This window comes from Dermochelys coriacea, chromosome 1, assembly GCF_009764565.3.
Source record: "Dermochelys coriacea isolate rDerCor1 chromosome 1, rDerCor1.pri.v4, whole genome shotgun sequence".
Lineage (NCBI taxonomy): Eukaryota > Metazoa > Chordata > Testudines > Dermochelyidae > Dermochelys > Dermochelys coriacea.
The window spans coordinates 327,673,813-327,695,034 of NC_050068.2; the positions used below are offsets into that span (position 1 = coordinate 327,673,813).

General features: G+C 41.2%; 1 protein-coding gene across 3 annotated transcripts in view; it reads right to left on the bottom strand.

The window, feature by feature from the left end:
- LHFPL3 (LHFPL tetraspan subfamily member 3) overlaps window positions 1-21,222 on the bottom strand; it is a 416,938-nt gene that overhangs the window by 48,035 nt on the left and 347,681 nt on the right. Inside the window, exon 3 of one of the 3 annotated variants that reach the window (XM_038388039.2) lies at window positions 12,251-12,278. The exons of 1 other annotated variant lie outside the window; for it this stretch is intronic. In XM_038388039.2, the coding sequence (XP_038243967.1) occupies window positions 12,262-12,278 (17 nt within the window). In that variant the 3' untranslated portion in view covers window positions 12,251-12,261. Of the gene's footprint in view, window positions 1-12,230; window positions 12,279-21,222 lie in introns of all 3 variants that reach the window. One more of the 3 variants, XM_038388038.2, reaches the window with a different exon arrangement.

Genomic DNA, 21,222 nt, shown 5'->3' on the forward strand with positions numbered 1-21,222 from the left:
AGAACCACTAACCCAGGAACCTATCCTTGCAACAAAGCCCGTTGCCAACTCTGTCCACATATCTATTCAGGGGATACCATCATAGGGCCTAATCACATCAGCCACACTATCAGAGGCTCGTTCACCTGCGCATCTACCAATGTGATATATGCCATCATGTGCCAGCAATGCCCCTCTGCCATGTACATTGGCCAAACTGGACAGTCTCTACGTAAAAGAATGAATGGACACAAATCAGACGTCAAGAATTATAACATTCAAAAACCAGTTGGAGAACACTTCAATCTCTCTGGTCACTCGATCACAGACCTAAGAGTGGCTATCCTTCAACAAAAAAGCTTCAAAAACAGACTCCAACGAGAGACTGCTGAATTGGAATTAATTTGCAAACTGGATACAATTAACTTAGGCTTGAATAGAGACTGGGAATGGATGAGTCATTACACAAAGTAAAACTATTTCCCCATGGTATTTCTCCCTCCCACCCCACCCCCCACTGTTCCTCTGATATTCTTGTTAACTGCTGGAATTAGCCTACCTTGCTTGTCACCATGAAAGGTTTTCCTCCTTTCCCCCCCTGCTGCTGGTGATGGCTTATCTTAATTGATCACTCTCCTTACAGTGTGTATGATAAACCCATTGTTTCATGTTCTCTGTGTGTGTGTATATAAATCTCTCCTCTGTTTTTTCCACCAAATGCATCCGATGAAGTGAGCTGTAGCTCACGAAAGCTTATGCTCTAATAAATTTGTTAGTCTCTAAGGTGCCACAAGTACTCCTTTTCAATCACTTGGCGCGCAAGCCTGGGAGGGAGAGAAGCAGAGCGGGGCAGTGCTCAGGGGAGGAGGCAGAGCAGAGGTGAGCTGGGGCAGGGAGCAGTTCCCCTGTGCGCCGCCCCCCCGTTACTTGCTGCAGGCGGCCCTCCCCGCGCCCCCCTGCCCCAGATCACCTCCGCTCCACTGCCGCCCCCAACCACTTGGCGCCCTAGGTGATCACCTAGTTTGCCTAGTGCTTGCATTGGCCCTGTATCTGGGGTACCAACCCTCCAAGAAATTACTGCTTGTTTAGCCAATATTAACTCCTCTGTTCGTCTGCAACCTCTCCTCCTTTGCGTGTGTGGGGGGGATTTGTTTTTGCTGCTTGTGGTGTTCACAGCAACCCATGGAGTTGTGCTGCCATGGAGAAGGGAATGGCCCCTGGTTAAGGGGGTGGAGTGAAGAGGGTTTTGCTATAGGTTTCCTGAATACCAAAACCTAGCTCTGAAAGCAGTGCTCATATATTCTTTGACGTGCCCAAGTTTGTACTTGAGGATATTTTAAGAAATAAATCAAAGGATATTAGGGATAAATCTTTGGAAAAGAGTATATCAAAACTTTCCACAGCTGTTTCTGCCCCGCATCTGCTGTTTAGGGTACAGAACCCGCTGACAGTTCTGAGTGGGAGCAAGTCCCAGGCCCTGATCAAACTATTCAGAGAAAACTCCTCATGTGGAATTCTGAGCTATGCTGTTCTTTCCACAAGTATCCACGCTTGTGCAGTCAGGGCAACATTTGGGCTGTTTGTTTCCAAATGGCTTAGTTTATCAGACATTTGATTCCACCACAAGCTTCCAGATTCAAATATGGAGGTCCAGATTGTTTGTTTCCAGAATGGAGCTTTGTGTTGTAAAATGCCTCTGATATTTAAGTTAGCGCAGATAGGTTTATAAACCAAATAGATGCTAGTAGTGTAGTGAGAGTGTCTGTAGCCAATTCTAGCAGCCACTGTGCGCTCAGCGCAGCTAATACACAGCATTGAACTTCAGAAGTAGTGTTATTGAGAGGAAATCTTGGCCAACACACCAGGATTTTCTCTCTCTCTCTTCAACCTGTACAGTCACTAGAAACAGGAAGCAGGGAACTCAATGTAACATTTCAGCCAAAGGATGTGATCTTCAAGCTGAAATCCCACTCTCCCAAGTGATGCAATAGGTAGCAGTGTGAAGTTTGGGAGCTTAGATTCATAGATACTAAGGTCAGAAGGGACCATTCTGATCATCTAGTTGGACCTCCTGCACAGCGCAGGCCACAGAATCTCACCCACCCACTCCTATGAAAAACCTCACCCATGTCTGAGCTATTGAAGTCCTTAAATCATGGTTCAAAGACTTCAAGGAGCAGAGAAGCCTCCCTCAAGTCAACCATGTCCCATGCTACAGAGGAAGGCGAAAAACCTCCAGGGCCTCTCCAATCTGCCCTGGAGGAAAATTCCTTCCCGACCCCAAATATGGCAATCAGCTAAACCCTGAGCATATGGGCAAGATTCACCAGCCAGATACCCAGGAAAGAATTTTCTATAGTAACTCAGATCCCATCCATCTAATATCCCATCTCAGGGGATTTGGCCTATTTACCCTGAATATTTAAAGATCAATTATTTACCAAAATCCCATTATCCCATCATACCATCTTCTCCATAAACTTATCGAGTAGAATCTTAAAGCCAGATAGATCTTTTGCCCCCACTGCTTCCCTTGGAAGGCTATTCCAAAACTTCACTCCTCTGATGGTTAAAAACCTTCGTCTGATTTCAAGTCTAAACTTCCTGGTGGCCAGTTTATACCCATTTGTTCTTGTGTCCACATTGGTACTGAGCTTAAATAATTCCTCTCTCTCTCCTGTATTTATCCCTCTGATATATTTATAGAGAGCAATCATATCTCCCCTCAACCTTCTTTTAGTTAGGCTAAACAAGCCAAGCTCTTTAAGTCTCCTTTCATAAGACAAGTTTTCCATTCCTCGGATCATCCTAGTAGCCCTTCTCTGTACCTGCTCCAGTTTGAATTCATCCTTTTTAAACATGGGAGACCAGAACTGCACACAGTATTCTAGGTGAGGTCTCACCAGTGCCTTGTATAACGGTACTAAAACCTCCTTATCCCTACTGGAAATGCCGCTCCTGATGCATCCCAAAACCGCATTAGCTTTTTTCACAGCCATATCACATTGGCAGCTCATAGTCATCCTATGATCAACCAATACTCCAAGGTCCTTCTCCTCTTCCGTTACTTCTAATTGATGCGTCCCCAACTTATAGCTAAAATTCTTGTTATTAATCCCTAAATGCATAACCTTACACTTCTCACTATTAAATTTCATCCTATTACTATTACTCCAGTTTACAAGGTAATCCAGATCCTTCTGTATAATATCCCGATCCTTCTCCGAATTGGCAATACCTCCCAGCTTTGTATCATCTGCAAACTTTATTAGCACACTCTCACTTTTTGTGCCAAGGTCAGTAATAAAAAGATTAAATAAGATTGGTCCCAAAACCGATCCCTGAGGAACTCCACTGGTAACCTCCCTCCAACCTGACAGTTCGCCTTTCAGTAGGACCCGTTGCAGTCTCCCCTTTAACCAATTCCTTATCCACCTTTTGATGTTCATATTGATCCCGATCTTCTCCAATTTAACTAATAATTCCCCATGTGGCACGGTATCATATGCCTTACTGAAATCTAGGTAAATTAGATCCACTGCATTTCCTTTATCTAAAAAATCTGTTACTTTTTCAAAAAAGGAGATTAGGTTGGTTTGGCACGATCTACCTTTTGTAAAACCATGTTGTATTTTGTCCCATTTACCATTGACTTCAATGTCCTTAACTAATTTCTCCTTCAAAATTTTTTCCAGGACCTTGCATACTACCGATGTCAAACTAACTGGCCTGTAGTTACCCGGATCACTTTTTTTTCCTTTCTTAAAAATAGGAACTATATTAGCAATTCTCCAATCATTCGGTACTACTCCCGAGTTTACAGATTCATTAAAAATTCTTGCTAATGGGCTTGCAATTTCAGGTGCCAATTCCTTTAATATTCTTGGATGAAGATTATCTGGGCCCCCCGATTTAGTCCCATTAAGCTATTTCAGTTTCGCTTCTACCTCTGATATGGTAATATCTACCTCTATATCCTCCTTCCCATTTGTCATGCTACCATTATCCCCAAGATCCTCTTTAGCCTTATTAAAGACTGAGGCAAAGTATTTGTTTAGATATTGGGCCATGCCTAGATTATCTTTAACCTCCACTCCATCCTCAGTGTTAAGCGGCCCCACTTCTTCCTTTTTAGTTTTCTTCTTATTTATATGGCTATAGAACTTTTTACTATTGGTTTTAATTCCCTTTGCAAGGTCCAACTCTACTCGACTTTTAGCCTGTCTCACTTGATCCCTACATGTTCTGACCTCAATTAGGTAGCTTTCCTTGCTGATCCCTCCCATCTTCCACTCCCTGTATGCTTTCTGCTTCTTCTTAATCACCTCTCTAAGATGCTTGCTCATCCAGCTTGGTCTACAACTCCTTCCTATGAATTTTTTCTCCTTTCTTGGGATACAGGCTTCCGATAGCTTCTGCAGTTTTGATTTAAAGTAATCCCAGGCCTCCTCTACCTTTAGATCCATAAGTTCTTCAGTCCAATCCACTTCCCTAACTAATTTCCTTAATTTTTGAAAGTCAGCCCTTTTGAAATCAAAAACCCTAGTTGCAGATTTATTTTTGTTAATCCTTCCATTTAGTTTGAACTGAATTAGCTCATGATCACTTGAGCCAAGATTGTCCCCTACAACCATTTCTTCTATGAGGTCCTCGTTACTCACCAAAATTAAATCTAAAATGGCATCCCCTCTAGTCGGTTCAGCAACTACTTGATGAAGGAATCCATCAGCTATCGCATCTAGGAAAATCTGAGCCCTATTATTATTACTAGCACTGGTCCTCCAGTCTATATCTGGGAAGTTAAAGTCTCCCATGATCATGCAGTTTCCATTAGTATTTACTTTATTAAAGACATTAAAAAGGGCTGTATCCATATCCAAATTAGATCCCGGAGGTCTATAGCACACCCCAAGCACTATCGTAGGAGAGGCTTTACTAGTTTTCTTCCCCAATGTAATTTTTGCCCAGACAGACTCTGTCTTATCCATTGCATCGCTTCTTATTTCTTTACATTCTACCTCATCATTGATATACAATGCTACTCCACCCCCTTTACCTTTGTTTCTGTCTTTCCTAAAGAGCACATACCCTTCAATACCTGTAGTCCGGTCATGACTACTATTCCACCATGTTTCTGTTATCCCTATAATATCTGATTTCACTTCCTGCACCAGTAGCTCTAGTTCCTCCATTTTGTTACCTAGACTCCTCGCATTGGTGTACAAACATCTTAATTTTTGCTGTTTGGCCTCGCTCACATTTTGTACCCTATTAGGCACAGTCATTCTACATCCAGTATAACCTATTAGACTAGTATCCACACCGCCCTCACTCCTTATATACATTCTCCTACCCACGGCTGTATCCATTCTTACTTCATCTTCTTCCCTCTCAATGCTAAAATCTGGCGTGGAGATTTTCTGGACATCTCCCATCCATCTCCCCCCAATTCCTAGTTTAAAGCTCTCTTTATCAGTTGTGCCAGCCTCAATCCTAGAAGTCTATTTCCTTCCCTACTCAGATGAAGTCCATCCCGAGAGAACTGACCTCTGTCCATGAATGCCTCCCAGTGGTCATACATCCCAAAGCCCTCCTTATAGCACCACTGCCTAAGCCATCTGTTGACAGTCATAATCTTGTCAGACCTTTGTTGCCCTTCTCTAGGAACAGGAAGGATCCCGCTAAAGATCACCTGAGCCTCAATTTCCTTAAGCGTCTTCCCCAGCCTAGCATAGTCTCCCTTAATACTTTCCAGCGAGAATCTAGCCGTATCATTTGTTCCCACATGAAGGATAATTAGGGGATTCTTTCCCGCTCACTTTAGGATCCTTTTCAACCTCAGGTCTACATCCCATATCTTAGCACCCGGAAGACAGCACACCCTTCTATTCTCAGGATCAGCTCTAGTTACAGGCCTGTCTATTCTTCTCAATAAAGAGTCCCCGATCACATAGACCTGCCTTTTCCTGGTGACAGTGCTATTCTCCAGTGTCTCCCCTGTTCTCTCTGGCTGCAAGTTCTTTCCATTCCTATTTTCCCTTACAATCTTCTTCAACCCATCCTGTATCCTCCTGGGGCTCATATTTGGTGTAGTCTCCCTTGACTCTTCCCCTTTTTCTATAGGGCTAGCCTCTCTTCTCTTCTTCCTTACCCTTCCACCTTCAGCGACTACCTGCTGAGCCCCTTCTTCATTTTCCAACTCTGCAAACCTGTTCCTAAGCTCTATTTCTCCTTCACTAGCCCTTCTTTTTCTCTGCCTGGTTCTTTGAGTCACATGTTTCCACTGACCACTTTCCTCATCCAGTCTCCCCTCAAAATTCCCCAGCCCTGCTTCCATCCGTGAGTCTGAGCTTTTCCCTTCAGATACCTCATATCTTTGCTCCATCATCTGCTCAAACCCCTTCCTAAACTCAACCAGACTTTCCACCTGCATCTCCAAACCTCGGATCTTTTCCTCCATCAGCTCTATCAGACGGCATTTCATGCAGACAAAACTCTTACCGGTTCCCCCCTCCAGGATCATGTACATACCACAGCTTCCACAGCTTCTGGCCCACAGGCAAGCATGCCACCCACAGAGTCATGCTGAGGGAGAGATATAAAGACTTTGCTCTTCTGGTGAGTCATTTCCCACTTTAGTATAGATTCCACTTTCAGATTACATTGCCTCCAGTAAGTTAGTTTTACAACAGCTGTGGAAACAAATTAAAGTTTTGATATGCTCTTTTCCAAAGATTTATCCCTAGCATTCTTTGATTTACTTCTTGAGATATCCTCAAGTACAAACTAGATGGAAGCAATATTTTCTTCCCCTTATAGATAAGATGAATTTGAGCAAATCAGAGAATATATGAGCATTGCTTTCAGAGCTGGGTTTAGGTGTCCAGGAAGCCTACTACAAAACCCCCTAATGTGTTGCAGACTGAAGATAGCTTTATGTCTTTATTTCAGCACAACTGTTTTCTCACATTTTGTGGACTTCCTGATGATGGTTCCCTCTGCATTCCAGGGTCAAGACTAAGGTGACAAAACCTGCTGCTTTTTCTTCCTGGCTAGCCCTGAGAAAGAAAGCTAGATGCTAAGGTGGTATGCTCTCCTTCCCGCATCATCCACCCTTTTTTCCCTCTTGTGAAATCTAAAAACATATCTGCCAGCTTTTTCATTCCAGTACCAGAGGGGGAACATTCTTGCATTTTTGAATATGATAGCATCATATAAGTTAGAGACGGAATAGTACTATTATAGCTCTTTTCTATCCCAGAAAGTCAAGGATCATTTCCTACAGTACAGCCTATTTAGGTTTCTGTTAAGAATTTTGATTTGAAACATAAACCTGGTGCAGTACAGGTACATCGATATTTCACAGGAACAGGTAAATGGTCCTTTTGTCTTCAATATTTTTCAGACCACCATTTCCCCCTGAAAGCATTGTGGTTAAGAAGTTGATCACTAAAAGTGAAACCACGACAGCAATTATTGTTAATAGGAATACAAAAAGGAAGTATATTTAAAGATACGTCCCATGAGAACGTGCCCCTAAAAATCAGACTGCTGGGTAGCTAGAAAATCCTAAATCAACCATTTGTGTACAGCTGTATGTACACCAGTGCTGTGTGCTTACCCAGGTGTAGCAATAAATTGCTAGCTTAATTTATTGACAGGGTGATAAAATGCTATTGGTTTTCCTAGGTTTCTTTTCCCTCCTCCTATTGGGTTATGTTGACAGACTGAATGCTAATTAACAGAGTAGAGAGGGACACCAAGTGGTACCATAACAAAGAAAGAGCTATATATTTGGCCTACCTTTCCTGGCAGCAGCCACATGTAGCAAATGCAACACCTGCTATTATCATGCTGTGCTCACAGAGGGTAGGTAGATCATCACACTTTTCATTGTCATTATGTATGTCATTACAGCTCTCACACAACGGAAGTATGGTCTTGTGCTGGGGGACCAAGATTGGGAATTTAGAGACCAGGGTTCTCTTCCACAGACTCTCTGGGTATTTATTTATTTAGTGGCAAAGAGTCTTGTGGCACCTTATAGACTAACAAACATATTGGAACATAAGCTTTCGTGGGTGAATACCCACTTCGTCAGATGCAGCATCTGACGAAGAGGGTATTCACCCATGAAAGTTTATGCTCCAATATATCTGTTAGTTTATAAGGTGCCACAGGACTCTCTGCTGCTTTTTTCAGATCCAGACTAACATGGATACCCCTCTGATACAATTTATTTAGTGTTTGCGTATTCACTGAGCCAAGCAATCATAGGTGCTGGAACTAAGGGTGCTGGGGGTACTGCTGCACCCCCTTGCTTGAAGTGGATTCCATTATATACAGGCCTTACAGTTTGGTTCCATCGCTCTCAGAACCCTCACTATAAACATTATTCAGGCATCCCTGCAAGAAATAGCATTCTTAGTGGCCAAGCGGAGCTCTCGGAGCCCACCCCTGAATTTGGTTAGTGGGCACCCCTCGACAATGTGTATCATAGTTTGATCTGTGCTGCAGCTGCAGCTTGGATTGTCTTGAACACCCCAACAGTGCTGGTTGACTGCACAGAAGCCTTGCTCAATCCGGAATTGGTTAAGAAGAGCCCACTGACAACATGGCAGGTCGAAGCTGGGAAGGTGAGCATTAGGGTCTATGACAAGGAATTGATTGGTGATTGATGTTAAATACCAGTGTTTCTACCACAAGGACTCTGCTGTCACATCCTGGCTTGGCAACCTCGACCACTGTGGGTGTCATGATGAAAGACGTATAGCTGGTGGACTAAAAAGTCATTGAACAAGAGCCAATTTGGGTTGGCACATCCCTTCTCAAGCAATTTGCCAGCTGCAATCTCCCTCCTGATGTAAGGGGGAGCAGTGTGGCTCAGAACTGGAAGACAGGAAAGATGAGTCAGTCAGAGAATTCATGCGATGGTGAGCATTGTTGAACTGAGTTGCACATCTACAAGTTTGGTGTGTGCCAACTGATTACATACTAGCACACAGTACTCTGCTATTGAATATGATATGGCAAGGGCTGAAGTCCTTTAAGGTTGGAGCATCTGCTTCCCATGAAGAACCTGCCAGTTTGCTGAGAAGCTTGTTGTGTGTCTTGACCTTTGCTGCTGTCTTGCTCACGTGGCTTTTGTATGTCAATGTTCGATTGAGGGTCAGACCTAAATAAACTGTGTATGCTTCAGCCTCTGGCTGAAAAACTGGTGCATGTCAAAAGTCATCAGCCTCTCAAAACCTGGTAAAGACCCAAACCAGGCATCAAACTACCACCTGATATCGCTGCTTTCTATGTGTCCCAAGGTTTTAGAATGCCTAATTTTACAGTGAATAACACTAGAGGTGGAGAACATCTTGAATGTTGAGCAAGTAGGCTTTTGACAAGGTTGAAGCACGTGACCAAGTACTTGTGCTAATCACATATTTATCAAAAATGATTTTCAGTGAAACCTGGAAACAGGTGGTATTTTCCTTGACCTCACTGCAGCGTATGATATGGTGTGGCATATGGGTCTACTTGTTAAAATATCAAGAGTCCTCCCACCATGGCTTACTGATGCCATCGAACTGCTACTCCGAGACAGATGGTTGAAGGTGCATGTGGGTGAGAAAACAAGTGCTTGGAAAAAAAAGAGGAACAGATTACTGCAGGGGTCTGTTCTAGGCCCAACCTTGTTCAATCTGTACAGAAATGACCTGCCACCAGACCAGTCATGGAATTTCATCTATGCAGACGACATCTGCTGCGGGCTACAGGCTCTGACTTTTTCTGATCTGGAAACGACCCTGAGTGACGATGCTGCAGAGCAAGCCAACTACTGCAAGACATGGTGCCTTCAGCCTAGCACCAGCAAGACAGTCTCTAGCACATTCCATCTCCACCATGCCAATGCTAAGAGGAAACTAAACATCATAATGAATGGCCAGAGGCTGAAGCATGAAGTATACTCTCTGGGTGACCTGGGGCAAGTCAGTTAGCCCTCTTTATAGCTCTGATTCAGTAAACCACTTAAGTTTGTGCTTATCGTTATGAAATCAGTAGGATTAGTTTCATGCTTAAAGTTAAGAGCATGCTTTGTTGGATTGTGGCCAGTCTCTCCTTCTTTTTCCACTTTATAAATAAGGGATAATCTCTTTCTACCACAGGGATGTGATGTGACACTTAATTTAGGTATGTAAAGTGCTTTGAGATCCTTGGTACTACAGAGATGAATAAAATGGTAACAGGATTACTGTCCTGGCTGCATCTCTGCAGTGCAGTGGGGAAGGACACTACTCTGAGGAAGTGGAGAGTGGGCATGCACTTCCTGCCTGGAGGAAAAGCAAAAGCGTTTTTAGGAGTCAGCAGCACGAGCAAGAGAAGGGGAGCTGCCTCACTATCCTCTTGCAGAAATAAATACATGTTCTGATTTCTGAGCTCATGCCTTTGTCTTCATTGCAGGGACTCGACCTGGTTTGGCTAACCCACAATGAAGAAAATTGTGAGGTCACAAGACAGTGTTACTTATTCCCACACTTTTCTGTAATCTACCCCTAGCATTAGCAATATCTGACAATAAGGCTCCCTGGCTTCTCTTGGGATGATTTCACAGAATAATTTTTCTTACTTCTATAGAGTACTATTTTTACTGCCCTATTTTCCCTTTGCTTTTAAAATGCTCTGTTGACATTAATTAAGGCTTCCCTAGCCTTGTTAGCTTAGTGATCTGTTTTGTTAGGGAATAAAAAGATGACCTTGCTCACTAGGTGGGTTTTTTAAAGCTCTTTTAGTTCTAATCATTAGTGCCTTAAGGAAGAGAGCAGTAGTTCTCAAGCTGGATAACTGAGAAGAGCTGTAAAAACGTCATGTAGATGGCTGTCAAATTTCTAGTTGTTATAACCACAATAATTTAGAAGGTAGACATAGTTCTGGTAAATTATTCTGTTATCGCATAATGTGTATTGTTAATTCCATGCACTTGAGCAATGTGTATATTGTGGTGAAGTTGTACTTTCATTTAATGATAAAATATAACTATGAAACCCCGAGTGAGTAGTTCAACTGTGAGGAGTTGAACTGAGCATACACAGCATATCTAAGTGCTTTTCACTGCTTCTATTCTAGAGTCCAAAAAGAAAAGAAACATGGAGCTAAGTGGCACACTGGGCTAGTGCACTGACCTGTCACCTCTGGTGATCTGCTTTCAAACGATAGCTTAGGGCACAATGAAAATGAGTTCAGTGGTTTCATTCAACTCCCAGCTTGTGCACATCACAAAACCATGAAACAGTTTAATATAAGTGGCTGTCTCTGCTCAAGAGAAATCCAGGATGGGAACAGCAAGGGTGTTGAAGATCATTAACGGGAAGCACTGGAGGAGCTGTGTAGGAAAACTTGCCTGTTTCAGGGTAGTGCTATTAGTCTCAGCATTAAGAGTGTTATATTCACTCAGACATTTTATACAATTTTTTTTTAAAAAAGGAAAATATAATCTCTTTGGTTGAGAATGATCTTTTGGACATATTACTGTGAAAGTACAATATGTTTGATTTCTACACAACAACCATTATATAAAGTAACACAAAAGTTACTCATTTTAGAGTAGAAGATTAGTGACAAAGCACTCACATGGGAAAGGCTTAGATGTATGTAGCAATCAGCCACACTAACATGACTTGAATTCTACAATGGCCAATCTGGAGGGTTATTTTCAAGGGACAACCACAGAAGAGTTCACAGGATTATTGACACTTGACTAGATTTTTAAAGTTATTAGGATGCCTAGTAGGATTTTCACAAACATATAGGTGCCTAACATCTATTGAAATCAATGAGGTTGAAGTGCCTTGGTGCTTTTGAAAATCCCACTTGGCACCTAGATACCTTTAAAAATCTGGCCCATTGCTCCTAACGCATGTGAATACCAAATGTATGCTCTCTTATTTTGTGTTTTTACAAAACCTAGCCCAAGGGGCCGAGGTCCTGATTGGAGCTTCTGGACACTATTGTAACAAATAATTTTCACAGTGCTTTCAGCTATGTTATGATAATTTGCCAAGGACTATTTTAAAAAGGGGGTATTTAAAACTACAAATCCAAAATTAGGAATATAAATATAAAATGAAATGCTTACAAGTTACTGAAACATGCTGCCTAACATCAGAAACACAAGACAACAGCAGAAAGCCATGCAACATATTTTGGCAGAAGCACACAAACATTTTACAGCTTGTCCCACTGGGTGCCATGCTTACACTTACATTAGTCAGTTTCATACTACCTTAGTTTGTTTTAAGCATTTCCATCGTCTGTCAGGGAGGGAGGGAAAAATAGAATGGTTAAGGTAAAATAAAATGAAATCTTACACATTGTTTAGTTGGTAAATGATCTCATTATTTTATTTAGTGCTAACAGTGTGGAGGGGATGAAGGAAATTATCTAGTGATGTGCTTACATGTCTATTTTGCTAACCATAGAAATGGAGCTTTGTGAAAATCAAGTGGTAAGGATGATTCAGTGATGTACCAAGGAACCAGATGAAAAACTAAAATTTACAGAGGAAAACATGATGAAGACTTAAAAAAACCACAATAAACAGCCTTGATCAATACTGCAACTTGTTCCGTTGTGAGAGAAGTAAGACTCCTCGGAACATCTTTCCAGCAGTGAGCAATTTTAAATGTTGTGTCTGCACGAGTGCTTTAAAAATATTTGAAAAAAGATGTAACAGGAAAAAAAAATTACCACATGCCAGAGTAATTAGTTTGATCAATGATAAAACCACACCTGAGATATGTCCCTAAGTATACCCTGAGCTATGTAAATCTTTCATGCTTTTGGATGACATGCTACAGCATTAAATTAAAAAGACATAGAATATCAGGGTTGGAAGGGACCTCAGGAGATCATCTAGTCCAACCCCCTGCTCAAAGCAGGACCAATCCCCAATTTTTGCCCCAAATGGCCCCCTCAGGGATTGAACTCACAACCCTGGGTTTAGCAAGCTAATGCTCAAACCACTGAGCTATCCCTCCCCCCCTATTTTGGTCTTGCAGGTACACTGCTCATTGCTGTTAGCTGTGTTTTCAAAACAACATGTACCATTTTAAAGAACCCAAGACTGCCAAATCCTTACTCATGCATGTAGTCACAGTGCATTAGGTTTTAATTGTATAAATCTTTTGTGCTATTAATTATGCACACATGGAGGGCCTGTGATTGTGAGGTTTTAAGCTCCCTCAACTCTCATGAACGTCAGTGGGACTTGAGGATATGCAACATCTCAAAGGATCAGGTCCTCAGTTCCCTATTTTATTTATGTTTTTAAGTATGCAGGTATTTGTATGAATACATGTAACCTGTGCATATGATGGAGACACTAAAAGTTACCCGCAAGCACAGAATTTTCATGAGGAAAAATGTGAATGCAGATGTTTATTCAACATTATTAAACAATTAACCTCTGTAATAAAAATGGAAGAGAGAGAAGTTTTCACACAGGAATTTCAAACTGAGTAGACAAGTGGCCTTAATTTGTAGTATTGAAGAAGAAACCTAGAAGGAAAAGTTGGAATAGATACTGTTTGACGGAATAGACCAAGACAATCATTTCTTAACCAAGAACATAGATCAAGTACCAGTATCACTTTGACAAACTATGCTCTGTCTCCAAAAGGACTGAAGAGTTGGTTTGATGTATCAGTTACCGTTTCAAACAAGTCAAAGATACACCAGAAAACATCTAAATGCATTGATTGAATGATAGATATGCTTCTAGTAAAAATAATATATTAACCTTCCTAAAGATTTATAGCAGATGGTAAGAAATGCATGAATTTGGGGGGTTTTTTAGGACATAGCTGGATTTCTATTTTCTTGGAAGCTTTGACTTTGCTTATATTGCTACTGGTGTAACCTCCATAAAATGATGTATTGGCTTGCCTCCTATGTGCACATTATTTAGGCAATGAAACATAAAAGACTCTGATGTTGTTGATTAATGCATACATTGGTTGTGTAGTGAGATACAAGGCAAAGCAGCGGTCTTGATTAAGAGGCTGAAAAAACCTGGAAATATAATACTGTACTGAATAAATGAAATTAACCAGCATTTCATGTTTCTTCTTCAATATTTATTTCTCTGCTTCTGTATTGTAAGACTGGAGTTTAGAATTTTACACCTATGTAATACTACTTAGTCCTTGACTCTCTCTGAATTCATTCCTGTTAAATGGAATTATTAAATTCCATTAAATGGAGTTATTTTGATTCTGTTCTGATTAAGCAGCAGTCATTACAACTCACTCTCATGGCACTAAAGTGGTATACTTGAGAGACAACCCAATAAAATTCCTATCCTATTCAGGTATGCTGTGACTAAGGCTCCAGTCCTTTAAATGCACTCATGCATATGGGTACTCCCACACTGGTGCTCCTCATAAGTGTAAAAGTTATTCTCATGCATAAAGTGTTTGCAGGATTGGGGCCTAGGGCTGAACTTCGTTCACTTGACTGACCCCATTTAAATCAAGTCAACTACACATGTGGGTAAAGTGAGCAGGATCTGGCCCTAAGTGACATCTCCTGTGTCATATGTTGAACACTAAAGCAAAAGCTTTGGGCCAAATGTTGCTTTCAGGGTGTAGGGGAGAGGGTGTTTCCAAGTACAGGTAGACAGACACATGCTAGCTTTGCTCAAGCTAATATGCTAAAATTAGCAGTGTGGCCAAGTGGCATGGTGACTAGGATTAGCCAGCCAAGTCCAATGCTGCCCAAGTCCCTGGGTTTGTGCTCAGGTGGCTAGCCTGGGCTGCTGCTGCAGCCACATTGCTATTTTTAGCTCACTAGCTTGAGCAGAGCTAGCATGTGTCTGTGTACCTGTGTGGACAGCACCCTCCCAGCTGCCATGTACATATCCGCAGTGTCACCAGGATAGATCTGGAATAAGTTAGTGCATATTGATACTGGAGTAACCGAGATCAGCACTTGGCCTTTTATGTTTATATATATGAGCTGGATGAAATCTTGTTCTGGTTGAATTAAAATCTCCTTCAAACTGATATGTAAACAAGCCCTTCATTTAAGATAGTTGTAAGAAACAGTTAAGGGCCACACCTAAAACAAAGCCTAATTAGTCGGCCCAGGAATTAGCATTATGAGGGTGGTGGTGGAGTTCCACTAAGTATTGTGACCAGGTGCGTGTGTACATGTGAGGGAAGAGAGAACAAACAGAAACGAAGAACAGACAAGAACACACACAGAGGCAGAGAAAGCAAGAGAGCCAAGCAGGAGCCTGTGAGAACAGTGTGACCCTGAAAAAAGCTAGAAAGGGAGCTTTTGGATCTGGTGTTAACTAAAGAGGCTCGGGGGCTGGAAGCTAAGAAACTGCTCCTTTTGTTCTAGGTTCCTCCTGCATTTGGAGAAGCAGGACTTTGTATCTTCCTTGTAAATAAACAAAGTTGCAGCAAAGAAAATACCAGTCTCCCAATTTCTGCTCCTAAATGGAACATTCCCCAGGCTCTGAAATTTGACTGGCCACTCAGGTCAAAAAGAGGCAACATAAGCAAACAAAAATGTAGTCTAGTTTTGGAGTGGTCATAATTTTGAGCACCCCCTCAGCTTAGGGCCGCAGGGGGAATTAATTACATTTATTAGAAGCTCTTGTCTCTAAAATAAGATATAGAGGGTCTAACTCAGTTTATTTAGGTAAATAAATCTATTTATTTTTGTTTTTAAGCAACAACAAAACATCCGTTAGTGATGCCAATAAAATGCTCCACTATGTATATAAGAGTAATAATACCCTTCTAGAAGTATTGATGGCACCCTGCCAATGGGAACTGGCAGGATTTAATACTACAATAATACATGCCCTGTTGTGTCTTAATTAATAGACTAAGTCTCCACTGATTAAGCATGGAGGTTATTTATAATAACCACAGCATAACCAAAAGGAAAATAATTGATTCAGTTGCTAAATTCCCAGGATCATGTGTGATTCATTTACACTTAAGCCTTGGATCACTCTAATTTATCTGTGATTTACAAAATTGAAGGAAGAGGGTTTCTGGATAAGCATTTTTATTATAAGCACTATTATTAATCTTAAGAAATAGTTCCATTTGTGAGGGGACAGTGGAGAGTTAATGGAAATATGGCAATCAACACTTTTGCAAAGTGAAAATACTCCTATAAGACATATGAAATGGTGCCAGATCACTAACTGAAAAAAATCTTTGCCATGTTGAGAATGAGATGCAATTGCTTAAAATTATACATCACAGCACAGCCCTGTAAATTAATCTAGTCCTTGCATCCTCTCTTAACTATTGTACCAATTAATAGAAGTATATATTTAGATGAAGAGGCTGAGAGTTCTGCGTCAGTAGATGATGATGATAACTCAGCAGTACATCATCTGAATCTTTGGAAACTTCTATAGAGGCTAGATCTGTCAGATGAACATTCGTAGAACAAAATTTTAAGGGACTATTTTTGTAATATCCAGAGAGTTTCAACAATACATCAGACTATACAATGTATCTATTTTAGAGTAAAGCGGTTAGCACATTTCTCTTGAACAATACCCTCCTTAGTATTTTTCAGACATGAACATCTCCTAAAATGAAGCCTGCCTTTGAATTATTTTTGAAGATTTTCAACAGCAGGTCATCAGAGACACTTTCATCAGGTCCTCAAAGTACCAGTGAATGAATGACCCATAGATCCTCAAATGAGTAGCAGTTATGGTGAAAGGCTACCTTGACACCAGTGAGTACAATATGCATGTACTTCAGCAATATATAAATGTTATTCTGCTGTGTTAGGGCTTGATCCTGTGAGGTGCTGGATGCCTCCAGCAAGGTGCTGGGCATTTTCAACTTCCAATTCCAATAGAATTGAGGGAACCCAGCATTAGAATCTGCCTATTAGATTAATAAAATAATATTATTTGTTCTTACCTTGATGGTCTGTTGAAACCCTTATTTGTATACTTATTCACTTCCCATCTTGATTGCTTAGTTAAGGTAACTCTTTAGTCTCCCTAAATCCCTGTCCCTTAAATTCACAGTGTCCAGAATGCTGTGGCCAGAATACTCTCCAATTGCACAAAACAGAACCATGTCACCCTTCTCTCACCTTAACTGGCCTCCTATCCATCTCAAATCCAATTCAAAACTAGCATCTGGTTTTCCAAACTCCCCATGAATCAGGCCACCCCACCTTTCTACCCTTAGATCTACCTACTTCCCTCTCTGTTAATTTCACTGCTCCAGTACTGACTTCCTCTCGTCTCCTCCTTTTCCCCATCTTATAGACTTTCCACAGTTGGAAATCGCTCTCTCATTTGTGATTCTAAGGATTCCTCGCCTACACGGAAATCTCATCCTCCCTCCAAACGACTCAGTGATTTCCTTTCTTGAAATTCTGCCTGACGGCCATCTTATTTGCTCTTCTCTATGACTGACTGTAAATCATATTCCAAAATAAACTATAAATTATGTGGGCTCAGTCCAGCACTCAGTCAAAATGTCTATTGCAATCAATGAAAGTTCTGCCTGAATGAGAAGCACAGGACCAAATTCTATTTGTACATGTAAGCTTCTGTGCTCAGTTCAGCATTAAGATTCATACAGCCTAATCACTGAATTTAGCTTTGCTTTGGTTTTAAAGTAAATTATGAAGAGACATACAATTGGGTCGATTTGATTCAAGACATTTTGAGAAATCCTCAAATATAAAGGCACTCATTCATCACTATAGTCCTGTTACTGGAGCTATCCATAAAAAGAAGCAGTAGGCCGCCCATTTCTGTAATGTCATTTGCAGATTTGTCTCCCTTGAAACTGTGGCTTCCAAGAGGGATGCTGCCATGTGGATTGCCAATGGGAAGATATGGTAAAGTCAGTCTCCCAAATACTACTTTGACAGGCAGAACTCTGGGAATCACTTCATTGTGGATACAGCATTACAAAAATAAATAGTACTGAATGGCATCCCTGAGTACCTCCTGCATATGTGGATTTTTGGGCACTATGGAGCTACTCATACATGTTGCGGTCTAGAAAGCCGGGCATCTTAGACCTAACCCATAGCTACTGCCATCCTCCTGATGTTATGGGCCAAATTCTGACCCTGAATGTTCACAGAGTTGAATGGAATTAATGGAAGCCCCATGTGCATACCCCAAAGGCAGAATTTGGTGCCACATATGGTTGTGGACTTCTAAAGATCCCATGAAAATTACCAGATAGACCTGGTAGTTTTACCAAAAATTTTATTAATTGATTTAATGTGGCTGGGAGTACTCAGCATTTCCCATTATACTTCTGAGGCTCCCAATTCAACCATCCATCCATGTTCAGCAAAATACTTTCAGCACAGGCTTCACTTTAAACACATTCTTAAGTCAATGGAATTTAAAAATGTGAGCTCAAACACTTTGCTGACGAGGGATTGAAACATGTATTTAAATGCTTTACAAGATTGGGGGCTTATATTCTAAAGTCCGGGCTACTTGCATTGCTAAAGCTTCCATGGGGATGAGAACATCTACCTCTGGGCTGTTACTCCCCTACTCAGTTTGTAGGTGGGGAATGATCAGGATACTGACTAACTGCCCCCAATATATCAGCCAACATACTGGAGGCAGCACCAAGGGGTAATAATCCACACCACAACTGCCTGTCTAGAGCATAGGGGAAGCAGGAACCAGACTACGATGCTTAGCGTTCCTGCCCTACTCTTGGGGCAGAGAAGCTATGCAGTACCCCTTCCTCAGGCTGGATTGTAAGAGTCCAGTCTAGTCCATAGTATTCAATTAGGGATCCTAGCACTGAGCACTCACATGAAGTCCTGACAGAGAAACATACCAAATCTAAGGGCACGTGTACGCTGCCCTGCAGGTCAACACTATAGGGGTGTGAATAGCAACGTGCACCGAAGTGTTGGACTGTAACTCTCCTAGAATACTGGACACGGCAGGCATTGATCTAAAAGGTTCCTAGTTTGCATTAATGTACATACAGAGGAATTACAGCACAGCACTTTGGTACGCAGCATTATTTAACCCCCCTTAGTCCGAACTGCGGGACAGTGTAGACGTTCCCTAAGTGTCAAGTTTTAGATTGTATCATTTACTAGGTTTGCTGTGTTTTGAAATGCATACATATATAATAGGTATGAATGAATTTGTAATTAGAACCCTTTTAAAATTAAGACTGGTACAAAATGATGCTGTAATGTTTTGAATAATATTTACCTACTTTTGAAAAAAACAATATATACATATTCTTGTTATACTTTTATTATAAAGAGTTTGGAAAAAAGAGCTTCTACTTATTTTGAAAAAATCTCTTTAATAATACGTAATTTACATATCCCTTTTCATTTCCAAACAATTTATGAGCCTTATATAACTCATTTGCTTAAAGGATGTGGAAACATCCATCACCATTTCTTAATATATAGACTAGTGCAAGTATATTATGACTGCTAACATAAGGACTCAATTTAAAAAAAAAAGTGTTTCTTATTTCCTCTCCCAACTGCTCTTATTCCTGTCTTTTCAAGATCTTCTAGCAGAATCAATCAGAAGAGCTTTCTTTTACTTAATCCTTCCATTTCCTTTAATTTTTAAAAGCCATTCAGGTCATTATAGCCAACATACAATATTTTTTAATCTGTTCCCCAACAGTTCTGCCCCTCACAACAGAAGACTCATTTTTTGTTTACAGGACATACATTTCAGACTCAGATTTTAACTATTAATCTGACCAACAACATAAGAAGCAAAGGGCCCTTTACTGCACCACTGAAGTCAATAGGAGCTCTGCCATTTCCTTCCATAGGAGTTGGATCAGGCAGGGAGTAGTTTATTTCCTTTTAAGGCTGTTCTCCTAGATGTCTCTCAGGGTCCCATCCGGAGAGGTGCTGAGCTCCCTTAACTTCCATTTAGTTCAACGACACATTGCGGTCACTGACCTCAATGGGAGTGGAAGGTGCTCACTGCTTACCAGCTCTCAGCAACAGGCACTTAGACTCAGCCAGCATACATCATCTTTCTCCAAACTGAGTCCCAGCCCTACAATGTGTTTCACATGCGCCCACTGTCTTTAGTTGGGCTCCATACGAATGCTGGGCTCCACTAACACGGAGCTTATGGCAGGACTGGGGTCTAATTCTGCCTCCACATCATTTCTACCTGTCATTTTGCAACCCAGTCAAAATATGTGGGAAGCTTCACCCTGCTGGGACTTCATGAGTCGTAGTGTTTTAGATTGGAATGTCCCAGAGCTGCATGTTAACTCCACTGCACACATTATTATTTTTGCATGTAAATCTTCTTTAAAATAGTTGGATAGACTCTTTTCATAGCTGAGCAGCCATCTCAGTAAATGTAGAGGGTGATTTACAGTTTGTACTTTGTACACTTTCTGTACTGGAGCATAAAATTGAAAGGCTTATGCCAAACTCATTCATACATGGACACATTCAAGAACAAATTAATTTTAAAACACTTACAGGATATAAAATGCTTCCAAGTCATGCTTTACAAATCTACAGAGTAATTTATATCATAATATAGCATAATTAGAAAAGAGCTGCTGTGGAACAGATAATATGGCATTTTTAATCTAAAAGGATTTTAACATTACGCTTCTCTATATTATCTGTAATTCAGACCTGAAGGGAATCGTGACTAATCAGTTTTAAAACAAAATTACTGTATAAAAGAGGGCTCACCCGGGGAAAAAAGATCATTTAAAGCCAACTTAAGGTTCCTAGAGCCAGGGACACACCACAGTAAATCAGTGTGCTATAGACTGGACTTGGGGATGGATTAGGATCTTACATGGGTATAAATCAGGAGTTACACTGGTTTAAAACCAGTGTAAGTGATATTAGACACTGGCCCACCAATACTAGATAAATCCCCCACACAGCTGGAGAGCCAGGGATGACATTAGCTTAAAAAACACATTTCTCTACCATTTAAGCTAAAGAAGCATGCCCTTAGCTAGCACTACTGGTAGGCCCTTTATCCTCTGTGTGGACTAGCTACTGGCAGGCACCATCACTCGCTGACTCACACATAAAGCCAGTATATTCCTTGTGCCACCTGACTGCTGGAGGCAGAGAGGACTGATCATGGGAGATGCTAGGTGCCTACTTTGAGCTGATGAATGCCAGCAACTCCCACTTCATCCAATGGGAGCTGATGTCAGTACCTCACAGGATCAGGCTCTGCGG